The 17,828-nt window shown below is 44.0% G+C and overlaps 2 protein-coding genes across 6 annotated transcripts; both read right to left on the reverse strand.

Moving 5' to 3' along the window:
* Positions 1–629: 629 nt before the first annotated feature.
* LOC140688075 (T-cell surface glycoprotein CD1a-like) lies at positions 630–8,390 on the reverse strand. 4 transcript variants are annotated; one of them, XR_012062786.1, is made up of 8 exons: positions 8,196–8,390; positions 7,621–7,887; positions 6,728–7,006; positions 6,244–6,522; positions 5,820–5,910; positions 5,536–5,648; positions 3,666–4,237; positions 630–2,553 (listed from the first exon to the last, which is right to left on the reverse strand). XR_012062786.1 is itself a non-coding variant. In XM_072946315.1 (6 exons), exons 1-6 carry the CDS (start codon positions 8,254–8,256, stop codon positions 5,606–5,608), a joined length of 1,020 nt encoding a protein of 339 aa, XP_072802416.1. In that variant the 5' UTR covers positions 8,257–8,390; the 3' UTR covers positions 5,078–5,605. The 4 variants fall into 4 exon arrangements, 1 of the variants encoding a protein (XP_072802416.1); XR_012062787.1 differs by lacking the exon at positions 3,666–4,237 and having other exon boundaries at positions 1,613–2,553; XR_012062785.1 differs by lacking the exon at positions 630–2,553 and having other exon boundaries at positions 2,560–4,237.
* A 4,388-nt stretch (positions 8,391–12,778) lies between these two features.
* LOC140688074 (T-cell surface glycoprotein CD1a-like) lies at positions 12,779–16,737 on the reverse strand. Of its 2 annotated transcripts, XM_072946313.1 has the most exons (7): positions 16,641–16,737; positions 15,867–16,061; positions 15,292–15,558; positions 14,399–14,677; positions 13,915–14,193; positions 13,510–13,600; positions 12,779–13,339 (listed from the first exon to the last, which is right to left on the reverse strand). In XM_072946313.1, exons 2-7 carry the CDS (start codon positions 15,925–15,927, stop codon positions 13,297–13,299), a joined length of 1,020 nt encoding a protein of 339 aa, XP_072802414.1. In that variant the 5' UTR covers positions 15,928–16,061; positions 16,641–16,737; the 3' UTR covers positions 12,779–13,296. The 2 variants fall into 2 exon arrangements, with proteins under 2 accessions (XP_072802414.1, XP_072802415.1); XM_072946314.1 differs by lacking the exon at positions 16,641–16,737 and having other exon boundaries at positions 15,867–16,067.
* Positions 16,738–17,828: the final 1,091 nt, after the last annotated feature.

Consider the following 17,828-nt stretch of genomic DNA (forward strand, 5'->3'; position numbering starts at 1 on the left):
GAAGTGGGATTGCAGGGCCAACATGTACGTCGTTAGACCAGTTACTACCACAAACTCTCCAGAATTACCTCAAAACCATCAACGTGTGGGGATGTCTATGTGTTTCACATCCCTGCAAACACTGGGCTTCTTCTTTTTTTTTTAAGCCTAATAGTTTATTTCTTTTTTGATTGAAGTATAGTTAGTTTGCAATGTTGCATCAGTTTCTGGTGTACTTCCGCAGCTTTTCAACGCTGCCAATTTGGTGGTATAAAATGACATAGAGTCTTAATTTGCATTTCTCAGATTACCAATGAGTTTGAGTGCAACTTTAATTTCAACCAAAGGCATTCTCTGGGTTCTTCACTTACTGATGTATTTCATTCAGAGCTCTTTTCAAGACCTTCCCCTATTACTCTGTGTATATAGGTATGAAATAGATTTTATATATATGTATGAAATTTATTTTTAAAACTTCAAATACTTCTCTCAATTTTCTACCTGCTAATTTTGCTCAGTATAAACTTTATGGAAGAGAAAGCCATCCTTTTATAAACTAAAATACAACAATTTTCACTGCTAAGAATTTTTTTGCAACAAACCCCGATTTTATACAGTTTGTGGTACAGAAGCAACAATACACAAAACAGTGGAACATCTCAGTGGCCCCCAGCCCTCCTGGACATGCCCATTCCTGTCCCCAAGGGGCGGGGAACCCAGGACTCCGGTCTGGCAGGACCTCACTTAGTTACAGGTCCTGGGAGGGACCAAGCCCAAGGGGTCGAGGCTGGGACGGAGGAACACCAGCACGTTTGGCCCCTCCAGGGCCCACTGGTTACCTGGGACTGTGTATGTATCTATATGGGAGGTTGGGGGACGACCCACCATAAGCCATTTCTCCTAAGACTCCACTGTTTCTCAGTGGGGAATTTAATCTATGAAATAATTCTGCAGCAATAGATCATAATAATATTTTGCTACATTATAAGCTACTAACTTTCTAGTATTGTCTTTTGCATTCAGGACTTTATCCCATTGTGAATAAACCTTTACTCCTCTCTTTCTAAAGTGATTTAGATCTATGTATTCATTTATTCTTCCATATAATATAAAACATAAGTTTACTCAGCACCTTGAAAAATTCAATCAGAATTGTCACTAAGAATTTTCTTAAGGAGAATCATAATTTATTATCATACTAATTTCTTCTGTATGACTACTATTAATGAGAAATATTTCATGATCCCAATTGGTTTTAGAATTTCTCTGTAGAATATTTCTTTATTCTCTCTTTAGTCAATATTCAGCTGTATTACGGACTTTGTTAATATTATAAATGGTATCTTATTTTGTTTGTTACTTGTATTAAAAATAAAAGTGCTGATTTATAATACTTATTTTGCACCTAGAGACACTGTTAAATGTTCACCTTAGCTCTAATGGCTCAGTTTTTATTCTATTAGTTTTCTAGGTAGAAATCATAGCATCTGAAAAAGTATACCTATTCTCTTGAAGTCTCCAGAGTTTTCATTCATGTGTTAAATTTTTATCTAGATCATTCCTGAGCTCTCATATTATTCCCAACATTTTACTTATTCTTTCTTTTCTCACATACAATCATATGATCTCCAAATACTACTTTCTCTTTAATTTCTCTTTTGAGTCCTCCTTATTTTTTTGCCTCACTGGACTAACTGGGACTCTTAGTATTCTACTGAAGACAGAAGGTCATACTAGGCAGACATCTTGTATTTGATTTGCACTGAGATGCTTTTAAACACTCACAATTAAATATACCTCATGGGGGCTGTTTGCAGCTGCTTTAGACCTTCCTCTCTTATGAAGACGATTTTTTAAGATTCCCACAAGCAATTAAAATAATTAATAACTGAAGAAGACATAATCAAATGATTATAAATACCAAATTTAAATATTTATAAACGTGATGATGCCAAGATACGTTAAATCTTCTCTCATTTCCAAAGCTGGAACTATAGCCATCTGGTCACATGTCTGGATTTCCTTTAAAAAAAAAAATCTCATACATGTCATCAAAAACAAATTTAAACTTGAATAACACAGGAGAACATCAAATACTAACTTACACACTTTAATTACTCAAAACAATTTCACACTTTAAAGTATCTCCTCTTTCAACTTGATCTACTTACTTTTTTATCAAGTGATCAGGAGGGGAGGTGGGGGAGCCACGAGCCACAATGCCCAGAACTTGACACATTTTCACAAAAGAAACAGCTTTCTCGTCACTCACTTGCCCACTTCCCTGGTCTGCCTACTAATTCTGACGGTACAGTCGACTCCTCCCAATTGTGACATCCCAAGAGTTTATTTGTTAGCTTCTATTTTCTTCCCAGTGCAACTACAAACGTGCCTCCCATGTTTCACTAGGGTCTTGATACATTTTTGAGATGATTCTCCATTAGCAGAAACTCTGTCCCCTTGACGTGAGCCCACTGTGGCTGAGGCAGAGGGTTGGTTGAGGAAACCAACAGGAACGAACGCCAGGAGGGAGGAGGGCTCTGTGTTCATCCTCTATGAGGTTCAGAACGCCCGCTGATGAGGGAAGGGAGAAATCATTGTCAGAGGTTTTGTAGAGAATCACTTGGTCAACAAAATGCTGGGAAAGAAAATCAACAGGTTTCTGAAGTTTGACTCTGGATAATTAAATATAGATGTCAAAAAAGGAATGAGCTTGGAGGAAAGGGTTGTTCATTGTATTTTAAATACTTAGAGATACAGCTGCTTCTCAGACATTTTAGAATAACTCTCAGTGAATATAACTACCATAAAAATAGAAAAAGCTGTATATGTGATGAGTGAAAGAATGAACTAACTAATTATGTCAGGAGGAAATCCATGGAAAATATTTTGCATTTGGATCATTTAAATGTTATTATCAAGGCATTTCATGGTTTATTCAATACAGATGCTATGAATCCTTATGAAAACCCTAAGAGTATATATTTTGTCCCCATTTAACTAAATAGAACAATGAGGATCGGGGAGCCTTTCCACAGTCCCTCGCTTACTCAGCAGCAGAACCCGCACTTTGATTCCTGATCAGCGGTTTGTTAGAAATACATGAGCAGAGGGCAGGACGGGGATTGATCCGGACGTCACAGTTAAGGAGACAGCGTAAGAGTTCAACAAGATAAAAACACATCTGAGAAGAAAGCAAAAGGTCAAGAAACCAATTTTCGAGGATAGAAGAAAAGGAAGAGGAAAGTGAAGAGGCATGTTTCAAGGCAGAGTCGCAATCGCCCAGGGCCCCCTCTCTCAGCCCCTAAACCGTTTGGAGCCAAGTCCCTTTCTCCTAGTTCAACCCAAATAAGTTGCTGCACCAACAAACTAAGATAGAAACAACAAGGAAAACAGTAAACTGTAGAAGCACATTAGGAAGACAAAACTTTCCAGCTCAGAAGACAGTGGTGATTGGCTCTCCCCGACACCTTTAGGCTCAGCATGTCCCTGCCACATGGTGTGCGCCGGAGAATGACTTGTTGAGTTAATTCGTGAATCCTTGAAGTCCATCCGTGCAGACCTCAACTCACACTGCTACTGGGGCCACTGGTCACAAAGAGTCAACCTTCACTCTTCTCTGATTCTGCATCTGCTATTTTGCCGACTTGCTCACATTTCTCTGTAACCCTCACGGCAGTACTCACAGTGCTTGCATAGTCACTCATGGACAGGTGCAGAGTGGCACAAACTGTCCCCTGGCTCCTGAGTTCCCAGGTGAGGCTGAACAAGGTGGTGCTCAGCCTTCTGGTTTCAGTTCTCAGACTGTAAACACGTCCTTTCCACGATCTATTTAGTGCCGCGTTGTCTGCGTTTCTGTGCCCTCTGTTGGTGCTTGGCGGTTTAGGGCGGCCCTGAAGCAGAGCGCTGAGGTGCTGCCCAGTGCTCCCCGAGCTCAGGAAGGCTGGGATGTGCCTTACAGAGAAAACGCACGTGTAGACGCGCTTTGCTCAGGGGTGAGTCATAGGGTTGTGGGCCGTGAGTTCACTGTTAATGAATCAACGGGGCAGTAAACCCAGCCAAAGGAGAGGAAATTCACTGATCTCCATTTTCGTAAAGTGCTCAGGAGATGGGACATCCAGAAAGTGCTAAGGTCACATCCATAACGCTCTGCTGAAGCTCTGGAAGAGGTGGCAAAGGAGCCAGACTGGTGGCTTCATCAGATGATGACTGGTGGTTGTTTGTTTTTAAAAGCACAGAGGACAGCACAGCTGTGGGGCTGAAAGCCAAACACATTTACGATCCCGTTACTCAGGGTCGGGAACAGGGTAAACACTTCCTGGCAGGCGTTTTATTATTAAAAAATACTGTACGTAATAAAGTAAACATTTTCAAATATATATAAACAGAAACACACATAAAACAAGGCTATGTGTTCATTAATTGACAAAAATCTGGTGACCAGAAGCTCACTGGAACCGAACCCTGTATGTCCCGTAGGAACAATGACTCGGATTTCACTAAGTCAGTGTCTCCTGTGGCTTTAGCACAGCATCCGTGAGTAGTGAGCATGTGCTGCATGTCATCTCCTGGCCTCGATCTCACTTCAGTGCTGAGCGTCAGCACTCTTGTTCTCTTATATCGCTCATCTGCTTCATTCAGGGTCACACTCCCACTACTGCCTCTCAGGCGTCAGCCCATCAGGGCCTCTCACATGTTACTGCTTCTATGAATCCCCTGCTGATTTCATAAAATGCACATTATGATTCGGTAAGTCTAAGGTGAGGTCCAACATTCTATATGTCTGACAAGCTCCCAGGTGATAAATCTGCTCCTTGTCCCTGAGCCACCCTGAATAATAAAGGACTGCATTCTGTCTTCCTCTTTCTCTTTACAATACTTGGAGAAATATTGTCACCTCAATAGTTCTCAAGAGTAAAATAATAAGAACGATCAGAGTCACAACTGTGTTTCTCCTTAGACAAATCACTAAGGAACTAGGAAAGTGCCAAGTCTCTTGGCCGAGTGACAACACATTTAACCAGAAGAGGAACAAATGACTCAACTACTACAAAGATGACAGGAAGGAAAAGAATTTTCAAAGACTGTAAATTCGGCACAAGTGCAGCATGGATTTTTATTGAGAACGTATTAAGTGCGGGGAAGACACATTGCCAAGGATACATATGGTAAAAAGACATGCACTCTGCTGTCAAGAAGCTTAAAAACTAGAAGGGGAAAACAGGACTAAATAGGCACAACAAAGGGTCTGAAGTGAGGAGGACATTTAACAAGGTCCAGTCAAACTGTGATGGGAGTTTAACAAGGTGGAGACTGCCCCCCCGCCCCGTGAATCAGGGAAGGCTCTCTGGAGGAAGTGACATCTGAAATACACTTGATAATCCATTCATGTTTGAATATCTGAGTGTCCCTAGGGCCTCCTTCAATCGGCATTTAAATTTTGAATTTTAAAGCCCCATAACACAGGCTAGAACCACAAATTCTACAAAATTACACTTTGCTCATAGTGACAACTGGTCATTAAGCAGAAATAAACAACAACAAGAAAAGTCGTACATGGAGAGTTGAAGGCCGGCATCACTGGGCTGAGTTTAGCTACATCCCGAGCTCCTGAGCTGCTGGCATCTCATTCCAAAGGGAGACAAGAGCTTGCGGGTTGACAGAGTGTCCTGGGAAGAAAACAGACGGAAGTCACTCGACATGGGGTGGAGGGGAGACCTGAGGGGGAAGAGGGAAGGGCGCTGGGGGGAGGAGAAGTGAAGGAAAAGAGAGAAAACAAAGATGGGCAGACAAGTGGGGAGTGGGGAAAAGAGCAGGAAGGATGGACACGGAGAACTCACCGGCGCTTCCGAACCCAAAACGCAAGACCTGGCAGGAGCAGCAGGGGCACCGTCACTGCCAAGAAGATCCAGCCCACGGAGCTGCGGTGCCCTGTGGATCCGGGTGCACACAGTGGTGTCATTTCAAACCCACTCTTGGTGTCACTGCATGGCCCTGCTCTTCCTTTGTTCATTCCAGGGTCTGCCTCCCCAGTCTCCTTTCTCCCTATTTCTTCTCCCCTCCTCCCTCAGAGATGATTCCTTCATTAAGCGCAACATCTTCCTATGTCTGTGGGGCTCTCATTTTCAACTCCCATATTTCTACTTTTCATTTGTGTTCCTCTGGGGTCTGGAGTTCCCAAAATTCCAATTTTTCATCTGGCTTTCCTGCTCAGATCAAGGACCACCTACCCCCATTCCCAGCCGGGCCCCAGTCCTTGCTCACCCCAGTAGAGGACGACGTCCTGGTCCCCCAGACTGCTGTGTCTCACCCGGCAGCTCAGGCCAGATGCCTCTCTGGCTTCCACTTCCAAGGACACCCGAAGATACCACGTCCCGTCGGCATTAGGCACGACGTCACTTCTCTGAGTGCCCTGTTGCTCCTGTTCACCCCGCATCCACATCACCCAAATAGGCTTTGGGTAGAAGCCAGACACATGACAAACCAGCACCAGACGGCCAGGACCAGGACGGGGGCCAGGGGACAGCCAGGCCTCTGGTCTTACTGCCGAGGACAGGAGAGACATCAGATGAGGACTCTGAGGCAGACTCTAAGGTCACTTTAGACAGACACACCTTTCCCGCCTCTAGGAACCTGCCACCCATTATCCCCTCTCCCCCTTGCCTCCTTCTTGTCCTAAATTGGAAGGGCATGGTGGGATAGGTGATTTTAGAACAGAAATTTCTTCGAGGGCAGGTGCAGGACTGACCTTGTCGCTGGAGATGTGCCTTCCCTGCATCAAGAAGACCCAAGAGGAAACGTGGGCAGGTGTCGCTGAGCAGCCTGTGTATTATTTCCTGGGTGCCTTGGTCCAAACTGAATGCAACGCTGACAAGCTGAGCTCTATGTCCACCCTTTGGAGAGGGCAACCATGATTTGTTCTGGAAGCTCAGCAGCTCTGATCCTTGATAAGCAAACTGCCAAAAGCCTGCTGAGGCTTCCCCAGAGGGCAGCTCACAGCGTCCTGCTACCTGTATATCAAAAGGATCTGGGGAAGAGGGGCTGTAAATTAGAGGAAAGGAGTGAAAAGATAAAATAAAATTTTAACATCAAAAAATGAAAGAAGCAGAAGGGAGGAGTTTAGAAAATTTGAACAAAAAACAAAAATGTGTTTGATCAGAGGTTCAGAAAAGGAGAACTGGTGGTAATTAGGGATGCAGAAGGAGATGAATGACAAAAAGGACGGCGCAAAGTGTTTGAAGAAGACAATGTAAACGGTGTGAGTGAGAGGATAAGGAAGGACTCAGTGTGAGAGAGATGGGATTACAATAACCTTGGCTGTTTGGAATGCTCTAGGTTACACTGAATGTATAGACAGAGATTGTCGAAGAGATTACATGGGGGAGGAAACCACACCTTAAGGCATCGGTCATAGAGTGAGGAAGCTGAGAGCATGTGCTTGGAGACCAGGGAGAGGGGCGGTCACAGGTGAGCACTCAGGGAAGGTGATAGAGCACAAGCCTGCGGTCAATGAGGGAGGTACGCTCGGGAGAGAGAAGGTTCAGAAATGAGTGCAGGCTGTTTCTCAGAGGAATAAGAAACTCATTGACACACACACACACACCCCATATCCCCAATCCTCACTGAAGAACCTGAACTTACATTTAAGCTGCCATTGAACGATGCGGTTGTGAAATGTCAGAGCACAGTTAATGAAGAATGTACGAAACAGCGTTTCCACCTCTGTCAACTCCTCGTTGCTGAAGTTGCCCCTGGACCAAGGCCACAGGTAAATGATAGTGCCAGAGCTGCTATTCCAGCCCTGAGTCTGCAACTCACCCAACCAACCCGAGCCCACATTTTGTTCCCAGGAACGGTTGTAAAAGGATAAGATCCCCATTACGTGGAAGGAGACTGGCTCCTGGAAGCCTGTGGGAAAAGAACAGAGAGATGAGAAAGGGCACTGAGAAGGAGAAAATGGAGAAGGAAAGGTGCCACAGAGGGGAAACTTCGTATCTAAAGAAGAGCGAAACCATAGAAATTTGCCTGCCTCAGGGTCCCATCTGGTGTATACAACCTTCAAAAGCGCACAGGGACCTCGAGTCAGGGATGCTGGAGTGAAACTTACCTGATCCCATCAACCTCCAGGTTGGGGAAACCACCGCACACACACACACACACACACACACACACACACCCCTTCTTGCACCCAACTGGGCAGCTGCCAGAGCTCTTACCGTCCTCGCTGTCAGCACCTGGGAGGAGAGCCAGCAGCAATGGAAGCGGCAGAAACAGCATTTCATTTGCAGGTGTTTTTTCTTTTGCTCAGGAATATTGGTCTTTGGTTTCTGTTCTGAACAAACCTACCCCACAATACCTCTGTTCTGACTTCCTTCTGCTACCAACAGACCAACCTTCCCTTTAGTCATTTTCTGAAGAAAAAAAAAAAAAACAAAGAAAGCATGCTTCCTCCCTAAAGCCTGGACCTCCTGCTCAGATGCTCGGTGTCCCTGCAGTTCTGACTCTCCTCTGTGGCTCCCAGCCTCTCTCCGTGTCGCAAGCTTCCATCCTCTTCAACTTCCCTTAATTTAACTTCTGTGCACCAATTCTTTTCTTTTTAATATATTTTTATTGAACTACAGTCAGTATACAATGTTGTGTCAATTTCTGGTGTCCAGCACAATACTTTAGTCACTTAGGAACATACATACATTCATTCTCATATTCTTCTTCACCACAGGTTACTACAAGATATTGAATATGGTTCCCTGTGCTGTACAGTATGACCTTGTTGTTTACCTATTTTATATATAGTAGTTAGTATCTGCAAACCTCAAACTCCCAATTTATCGCTTCCCACCTAATTCCCCCTCTGGTAACCTTAACTTTGTTTTCTATGTCTGTGAGTCCGTTTCTGTTTTGTAAATAAGTTCATTTGTGTTTTGTTTTGTTTTGTTTTGTTTTGTTTAGATTCCACCTATAAGTGATGTCATATGGTATTTTTCTTTCTCGTTCTGGCTTGATTTAGAATGACATTTTCCAGTTTCATTCATGTTACTGCAAATGACATTATTTTATTTTTTTTATGGCTGAGTATTATTCCGTTGTATAAATAAACGACAACTTCTTTATCCAATCATCTGTTGATGGACATTCAGGCTGTTTCCACGTCTGGGCTGTTGTAAATAGTGCTGCTATGAACGTTGAGGTGTATATCTTTTTGAATTAAGATTCCCTCTGGATCTATGCCCACGAATGGGATTTCTGTATCATATGGCAAGTCTATTTTTAGTTTTTTGAGGAATCTCCATACTGTTGTCCATAATGGCTGCACCAAACTACACCCCCACCAACAGTGTAGGAGGTTCCCTTTTCTCCACACCCTCTCCAGCATTTGTCATTTGTGGACATTTGAATGAGGGCCATTCTGACTGGCGTGAGTTGATACCTCATGGCAGTTTTGATTTCCATTTCTCTGAGAATTAGTGATATTGAGCATTTTTTCATATGCCTCTTGGCCATTGGTATCTCTCCATTGGAGAATTGCTTGTTTAGGCCTTGTGCCAATTCTTGGATTGGGTTATTTGCTTTTTTCTCATTAAGTTGCATGAGCTGTGTTTATATTCTGGAAATTAAGCCCTTGTCAGTATCATCTTTTGCAAATATTTTTTTCCCAATCAGTAGGTTGTCTTTTTGTTTTGCTTATGGTTTCCTTTGCTGTGCAAAAGTTTGTAAGTTAATTAGGTCCCATTTGTTTATTTTTCTTTGATATCTATTGCCTGGGTAGACTGCCCTAGGAGAACGTTGCTGAGATGTATGTCAGATAATGTTTTGCCTGTGTTTTCTTCTAAGAGGTTTATAGTGTCTGGCCTTATGTTTAAGTCTTTAAGCCAGTTTGAGTTTATTTTTGTGCATGGTGTGAGGGAGTGATCTAACTTCATTGATTTACATGTAGCTGTCCAGTTTTCCCAACACCATTTGCTGAAGAGACTGTCTTTACTCCATTGTACATGCTAGCCTCCTTCGTCAAAGATTAATTGACCAGAAGTTTGTGGGTTGTAGCCTTGGATGAGTATAAACACCCTGACATTTCCAGAGGGTTTTGAGGTGGCAGATATTTTGATTCTGTTCTTAGATATCCAAGCATTTTATACAATATTATATATTTTTATATTTTTCCCTCAATAGAAACTACTCACGTTGCAACCCACCATCCCAATTCAGTCATCAAGCATCTCCCAATTTTTATTTTGTTGTGTATGCTTTGTCTTTGGAGTCTTAAGTGCAGATTGTTGAGTTAATCATCCTCCATTTATAGCTCTGAGCACACTTCCTCTGTAAAACATTTGATTTTTTAATCCCCATAGCTTTGTCTTCCCCACATTCTAATGTATTAATGTGTTATCCTCTGTGCATTCTTATCAAATGTGGTATTGTGTGATATACACAGCTTTATTTTTCACACTTGCTATTATCCTGCATATGCATCACTTATTAATATATCTCATTCAGCACTCTTTCAGAGGCCTCCTGTGTTACTCAGTCTAGTCTGTTGTTTCTACCTGCCGCACAAAATCCCCTAGTGTGTATCTACCTCGTTTTACTTCTGTGTTCCCATTGAGATGAGCATCTAGCATGATTCCAGCACCTCACTACCATAAAAGCTCTGTGACAAGCATCCTTGTACGTGGTCCCTCCTGGATCTGCTCAACATTTTCCATTACACACATTCAGAAGTGGGATTGCAGGGCCAACATGTACGTCGTTAGACCAGTTACTACCACAAACTCTCCAGAATTACCTCAAAACCATCAACGTGTGGGGATGTCTATGTGTTTCACATCCCTGCAAACACTGGGCTTCTTCTTTTTTTTTAAGCCTAATAGTTTATTTCTTTTTTGATTGAAGTATAGTTAGTTTGCAATGTTGCATCAGTTTCTGGTGTACTTCCACAGCTTTTTAACGCTGCCAATTTGGTGGTATAAAATGACATAGTGTCTTAATTTGCATTTCTCAAATTACCAATGAGTTTGAGTGCAACTTTAATTTCAACAAAAGGTATTCTATGGGTTCTTCTCTTACTTATGTATTTCATTCAGAGCTCTTTTCAAGACCTTCCCCTATTACTCTGTGTATATAGGTATGAAATAGATTTTTATATGTATGTATGAAATTTATTTTTAAAACTTCAAATACTTCTCTCAATTTTCTACCTGCTAATTTTGCTCAGTATAAACTTTATGGAAGAGAAAGCCATCCTTTTATAAACTAAAATACAACAATTTTCACTGCTAAGAATTTTTTTGCAACAAACCCCTATTTTATACAGTTTGTGGTACAGAAGCAACAATACACAAAACAGTGGAACATCTCAGTGGCCCCCAGCCCTCCTGGACATGCCCATTCCTGTCCCCAAGGGGCGGGGAACCCAGGACTCCGGTCTGGCAGGACCTCACTTAGTTACAGGTCCTGGGAGGGAACAAGTCCAAGGGGTCGAGGCTGGGACGGAGGAACACCAGCACGTTTGGTCCCTCCAGGGCCCACTGGTTACCTGGGACTGTGTAGGTGTCTATGGTGGGTGGGGGGTGTCTGCATTTCTGTGCTGTCTGTTGGTGCTTGGCTGTTTAGGGCGGCCCTGAAGCAGATCGCTGAGGTGCTGCCCAGTGCTCCCCGCACTCAGGAAGGCTGGGATGTGCCTTACGGAGAAAATGCACGTGTACATGCGCTTTGTTCAGGGGTGAGTCATAGGGCTGCGGGCCGTGAGTTCATTGGTAATGAATCAACGGGGCAGGAAACCCAGCAAAAGGACAGGAAATTCACTGATCTCCATTTTCGTAAAGTGATCAGGAGATGGGACATCCAGAAAGTGCTAAGGTCACGTCCATAACGCTCTGCTGAAGCTCTGGACGAGGTGGAAAAGGAGCCAGACTGGTGGCTTCATCAGATGATGACTGGTGGCTGTTTGCTGTTTTTAAAAGCATAGAGGACAGTGCAGCTGTGGGGCTGAAAGCCAAACACATTTATGATCCCATTACCCAGGGTCAGGAACAGGTTAAACACTTCCTGGCAGGCGTTTTATTATTAAAAAATACTGTACGTAATAAAGTAAACATTTTCAAATACATATACACAGAAACACACATAAAACAAGGCTATGTGTTCATTAATTGACAAAAATCTGGTGACCAGAAGCTCACTGGAACCTAACCCTATATGTCCCGTAGGAACAATGACAAGGGTTTCACTAAGTCAGTGTCTCCTGTGGCTTTAGCACAGCATCCGTGAGTAGTGAGCATGCTGTATGTCATCTCCTTCAGTGCTGAGCATCAGCACTCTTGTTCTCTTTTATCGCTCATCTGCTTCTTTCAGGGACACACTCACACTACTGCCTCTCAGGCGTCACCCCATCACTGCTTCTCAGATGTTACTGCCTCTATGAAACCCCTGCTGATTTCATAAAATTCAGATTATGGTTTGGTAAGTCTAAGGTGAGGTCCAAGATTCCATATTTCTGACAAGCTCCCAGGTGATAAATCTGCTCCTTGTCCCTGAGCCACCCTGAATGATACGGGACCACACTCTGCCTTCCTCTTTCTGTTTACAATACTTGAAGCAATACTTTCACCGCAATAGTTCTTGAGAGTAAAATAATAAGAACAATCAGAGTCACAACTGTGTTTCTCCTTAGAGAAATCACTAAGGAACTAAGAAAGTGTCATGTCTCTTGGCCGAGTGACAACACATTTAACGAGAAGAGGAACAAATGTCTCAACTACTACAAAGATGACAGGAAGGAAAAGAATTTTCAAAGACTATAAAGTCAGCGTAAGTGCAGCACGGAATTTATTGAGAACGTATTAAGTGCGGGGAAGACACATTGCCAAGGATACAAATGGTAAAAAGACATGCACTCTGCTGTCAAGAAGCTTAAAAATTAGAAGGGGAAAACAGGACTAAATAGGCACAATGAAGGGTCTGAAGTGAGGAGGACATTTAACAAGGTCCAGTCAAACTGTGATGGGAGTTCAGACAAGGCAGAGACTGCCTCCACCTGTGAATCAGGGAAGGCTCTCTGGAGGAAGTGACATCTGAAATACGCCTGATAATCCATTCATAATTGAACATGTGAGTGTCCCTAGGGCCTCCTACATTTGGAATTTAAATTTTGAACTTTAAAGCCCAATAACCCAGGCTAGAACCACAAATCCTGCAAAATCACACTTTGCTCATAGTGACAACTGATTATTAAGCAGAAATAAAAACAACAACAAGAAAAGCTGTACACAGATAGTTGAAGGCCAGCATCACCGGGCTGTGAGCTCCTGAGCTGCTGGCATCTCATTCCAAAGGGAGACGAGAGCTTGCAGGTTGATAGAGTGTCCTGGGAAGAAAAGAGACGGAAGTCACTCGACATGGGGTGTAGGGGACACCTGAGGGGGAAGAGGGAGGGCTCTGGGGGGAGGAGCACTGAGGAAAGAGACAGAAAACAAAGATGGGCAGACAAGTGGGGAGTGGGGAAAAGAGCAGGAAGGATGGACACGGAGAACTCACTGGCGCCTCCGAACCCAAAAGGCAGGACCTGGCAGGAGCAGCAGGGGCACCGTCACTGTCAGGAAGATCCAGCCCACGGAGCTGCGGTGCACTGTGGATCCGGGTGCACACAGTGGTGTCATTTCACTGCATGTCCCTGCTCCTCCTTTGTTCATTCCAGTGTCTGGCTCCCTAGACTCCTTTCTCCCTATTTCTTCTCTCCTCCTCCCTCAGAGACGATTCCTTCTTTAAGCGCAACATCTTCCTATGTCTGTAGGGCTCTCATCGTCAACCCACATATTACTTATTTTTATTTGTATTCGTCTTCAGTTTGGAATCCCTAGATTTCAAAATGTCATCTAACTCTCGTCCTCAGCTCAAGGACTACCTACCCGCATTCCCAGCCGGGCCCCAGTCCTTGCTCACCCCAGTAGAGGACGACGTACTGGTCCCCCAGACTGCTGTGTCTCACCCGGCAGCTCAGGCCAGAAGCCTCTCTGGCTTCCACTTCCAAGGACACCCGAAGATACCACGTCCCGTCGGCATTAGGCACGACGTCACTTCTCTGAGTGCCCTGTTGCTCCTGTTCACCCCGCATCCACGTCACCCAAATAGGCTTTGGGTAGAAGCCAGAGGCATGACAAACCAGCACCAGACGGCCAGGACCAGGACTGGGGCCAGGGGACAGCCAGGCCTCTGGTCTTACTGCCAAGGACAGGAGAGACATCAGATGAGGACTCTGAGGCAGACTCTAAGGTCACTTTAGACAGACACACCTTTCCCGCCTCTAGGAACCTGCCACCCATTATCCCCTCTCCCCCTTGCCTCCTTCTTGTCCTAAATTGGAAGGGCATGGTGGGATAGGTGATTTTAGAACAGAAAGTTCTTCGAAGGCAGGTGTAGGACTGACCTTGTCGCTGGAGATGTGCCTTCCCTGCATCAAGAAGACCCAGGTGGAAACGTGGGCAGGTGTCGCTGAGCAGCATCTGTGTTATTTCCAGGTTGTCTTGGTCCAAATTGAATAGACTGCTGACAAGTTTAGCCCTATCTCCACCCTTTGGAGAGGGCAACCATGAATTGTTCTGGAAGTTCAGGAACTCTGATCCTTGATAAGCAATATGCACAAAGCCTACAGAGGCTTCCCCTGAGTGCAGCTCACAGCCTCCTGCTACCTGTATATCAAAAGGATCTGGGGAAGAGGGGCTGTAAATTAGAGGAAAGGAGTGAAAAGATAAAATAAAATTTTAACATCAAAAAATGAAAGAAGCAGAAGGGAGGAGTTTAGAAAATTTGAACAAAAAGCAAAAATGTGTTTGATCAGAGGTTCAGAAAAGGAGAACTGGTGGTAATTAGGGATGCAGAAGGAGATGAATGACAAAAAGGACGGCGCAAAGTGTTTGAAGAAGACAATGTAAACGGTGTGAGTGAGAGGATAAGGAAGGACTCAGTGTGAGAGAGATGGGATTACAATAACCTTGGCTGTTTGGAATGCTCTAGGTTACACTGAATGTATAGACAGAGATTGTCGAAGAGATTACATGGGGGAGGAAACCACACCTTAAGGCATCGGTCATAGAGTGAGGAAGCTGAGAGCATGTGCTTGGAGACCAGGGAGAGGGGCGGTCACAGGTGAGCACTCAGGGAAGGTGATAGAGCACAAGCCTGCGGTCAATGAGGGAGGTACGCTCGGGAGAGAGAAGGTTCAGAAATGAGTGCAGGCTGTTTCTCAGAGGAATAAGAAACTCATTGACACACACACACACACCCCATATCCCCAATCCTCACTGAAGAACCTGAACTTACATTTAAGCTGCCATTGAACGATGCGGTTGTGAAATGTCAGAGCACAGTTAATGAAGAATGTACGAAACAGCGTTTCCACCTCTGTCAACTCCTCGTTGCTGAAGTTGCCCCTGGACCAAGGCCACAGGTAAATGATAGTGCCAGAGCTGCTATTCCAGCCCTGAGTCTGCAACTCACCCAACCAACCCGAGCCCACATTTTGTTCCCAGGAACGGTTGTAAAAGGATAAGATCCCCATTACGTGGAAGGAGACTGGCTCCTGGAAGCCTGTGGGAAAAGAACAGAGAGATGAGAAAGGGCACTGAGAAGGAGAAAATGGAGAAGGAAAGGTGCCACAGAGGGGAAACTTCGTATCTAAAGAAGAGCGAAACCATAGAAATTTGCCTGCCTCAGGGTCCCATCTGGTGTATACAACCTTCAAAAGCGCACAGGGACCTCGAGTCAGGGATGCTGGAGTGAAACTTACCTGATCCCATCAACCTCCAGGTTGGGGAAACCACCGCACACACACACACACACACACACACACACACACCCCTTCTTGCACCCAACTGGGCAGCTGCCAGAGCTCTTACCGTCCTCGCTGTCAGCACCTGGGAGGAGAGCCAGCAGCAATGGAAGCGGCAGAAACAGCATTTCATTTGCAGATGTTTTTTCTTTTGCTCAGAAAAATTGGTCTTTGGTTTCTGTTCTGAACAAACCTACCCCACAATACCTCTGTTCTGACTTCCTTCTGCTACCAACAGACCAACCTTCCCTTTAGTCAACGTCTGAAAAAAAAAAAAAAAAGAAAGAAAGCCTGCTCCTTCCCTAAACCCTGCACCACCTACTCAGATGCTCATTTCCACTCCTGTCCTGAATCTCCTTTCTGGCTTTAAGCTTCTCTTATTGTCGCCAGCTTCCATCCTGTTCACCGTCCCCTAATTTAGCTGCTATGGACCAAGTCTTAGGTGGTATTGAAAAGTCAGTGTGCTTTTAAGGCCTCTTTTCTCATTCATACAATACAGGCATGAAACTAAATGTTTTCCCAGTGGCCTGGCTAAGGTTCGCAAGCCCCTGCCCCTTTCTGTCCTTCTGTCTTCCTCTCTGCCTTTTTGATTATTTCCTCAGATATTCTCTTCCCTTTCCTCACCCCCTCCTCCTCTCATTCACATCTCTTACTCTCTTTTGTTTGCTTTATTAGCTTTTTCAGAATCCCTTATGATCGCCCTGAGAAACAGTATAATCCATCACATATTCTCCGTTAATTTTAGGGAGGGACCAGTAGCCATCACAGAGACCACAGGAACATTGGCACATACACAGGAAAACGCCCTCTCTTTGACTTGCATTGACAGATACTCACTCACCAAACAGCCACTTAGCCTGGACTCGAGCATCTTGTTACACTTGTGAACGTACAGTGGTTGACAACGCAATCACTTTATTCAAGGAGATTTTAGTCTACTTGGGAATAAAAACACATAAAACAAGACATATAAACCTTAGTGTGCTGAGACTTATTATAATATTAGACTCTAGACAAAAAATAAATAAATAAAAGCTTGCTTGAAGCAATATTTTCTAAAGAGCTGACCCTTAACTGTTTTGTTTGCCCACTCAGGATCTTGACTTCAGATGTTGCCTTGGGGTGTTAGATCTATATCCTGTTAACAACGAAAAAAATCAACTGAGAAAACTTGGTGATCTAATTGGCCTTATTCCGGGATTCATGAATTGGGCAACTTCCTATCCATCACACAGAGAAACAGTACAAAATGGAACATTTTTATGGGACAAAGGAAGTGGAAAAGAAAAGAAAGGGTCATTTTTTGGCCAGGACATCTTTTGAGGGGGAAGGGAGTGGCAAGGACTTTATCATGCAGATTGCTTCTTCTTCCCCCGGGACAGGAGAGGGCCTCCCTGACAGATGACCTCCTTGGTGCTGACCAGAACATCCAAGCTGGTTGATTACGTTTACATTTCTGGGGAAGGTTGAAACTGCGGTTAAGTCACGTATTGAATCTAGGTTTGATTTCCTGGGCTTTAGCTCAAGTGATGCCATTTTGAGCCTGTGGCTTTCTCATTATTAACAGCCCCTGTTTTACTGGACCCCCAACCCCTAACAGAGTACCTGGCAAGTGATACGTGCTCCATGAATATTTTTGAGTAATTGCATAATTCAGTAAAGGCATCCAATATTTTTTAAAATTAGGACGATCTCCAACATAAAAACATTTTAAAGCCATCAGAAAGCATTATTTGTAACCTACTTGATAAAATGAGAAACTTATACACTTTTACTCAGGATAAAGTATATGCTAGTAAGCATGAAGTTAACCCAAAGGGTCCTGCTGTAAATCTCCTATTACTGATGTGAAAAATGAATAAACAAAAATCTCATTTAAGTTGAGTTGAGAAACCTGAAGGGAGAGCTCTCTAGCTTTCATGTGGCTCCCCGTGGTTGCAGACCCCAAACTGCAACTCTGCTGATTCTGAATAAACCTGTCTTTGCTGGAGAAATATTTGTCAGTCCATTTGTTTTGGGTCAATGTCTA

Source organism: Vicugna pacos, chromosome 21 (genome assembly GCF_048564905.1).
Source record: "Vicugna pacos chromosome 21, VicPac4, whole genome shotgun sequence".
NCBI classification, from domain to species: Eukaryota; Metazoa; Chordata; class Mammalia; order Artiodactyla; family Camelidae; genus Vicugna; species Vicugna pacos.

Excerpts from the sequence above, each read along its gene's own strand:
- LOC140688074 (XM_072946313.1), bottom strand. The coding sequence starts at position 15,927 with ATGCTGTTTCTGCCGCTTCCATTGCTGCTGGCTCTCCTCCCAGGTGCT. Across the intron at positions 15,559-15,866 it reads AGGTGCTGACAGCGAGGACG|GCTTCCAGGAGCCAGTCTCC; the intron begins GTAAGAGCTCTG and ends CTTTTCCCACAG. Across the intron at positions 14,194-14,398 it reads GGCACATCTCCAGCGACAAG|TAAGACCAGAGGCCTGGCTG; the intron begins GTCAGTCCTACA and ends TGTCCTTGGCAG.
- LOC140688075 (XM_072946315.1), bottom strand. The coding sequence starts at position 8,256 with ATGCTGTTTCTGCCGCTTCCATTGCTGCTGGCTCTCCTCCCAGGTGCT. Across the intron at positions 7,007-7,620 it reads CGTTCAATGGCAGCTTAAAT|ATCCTTTTGATATACAGGTA; the intron begins GTAAGTTCAGGT and ends CCTCTTCCCCAG. Across the intron at positions 6,523-6,727 it reads GGCACATCTCCAGCGACAAG|TAAGACCAGAGGCCTGGCTG; the intron begins GTCAGTCCTGCA and ends TGTCCTCGGCAG.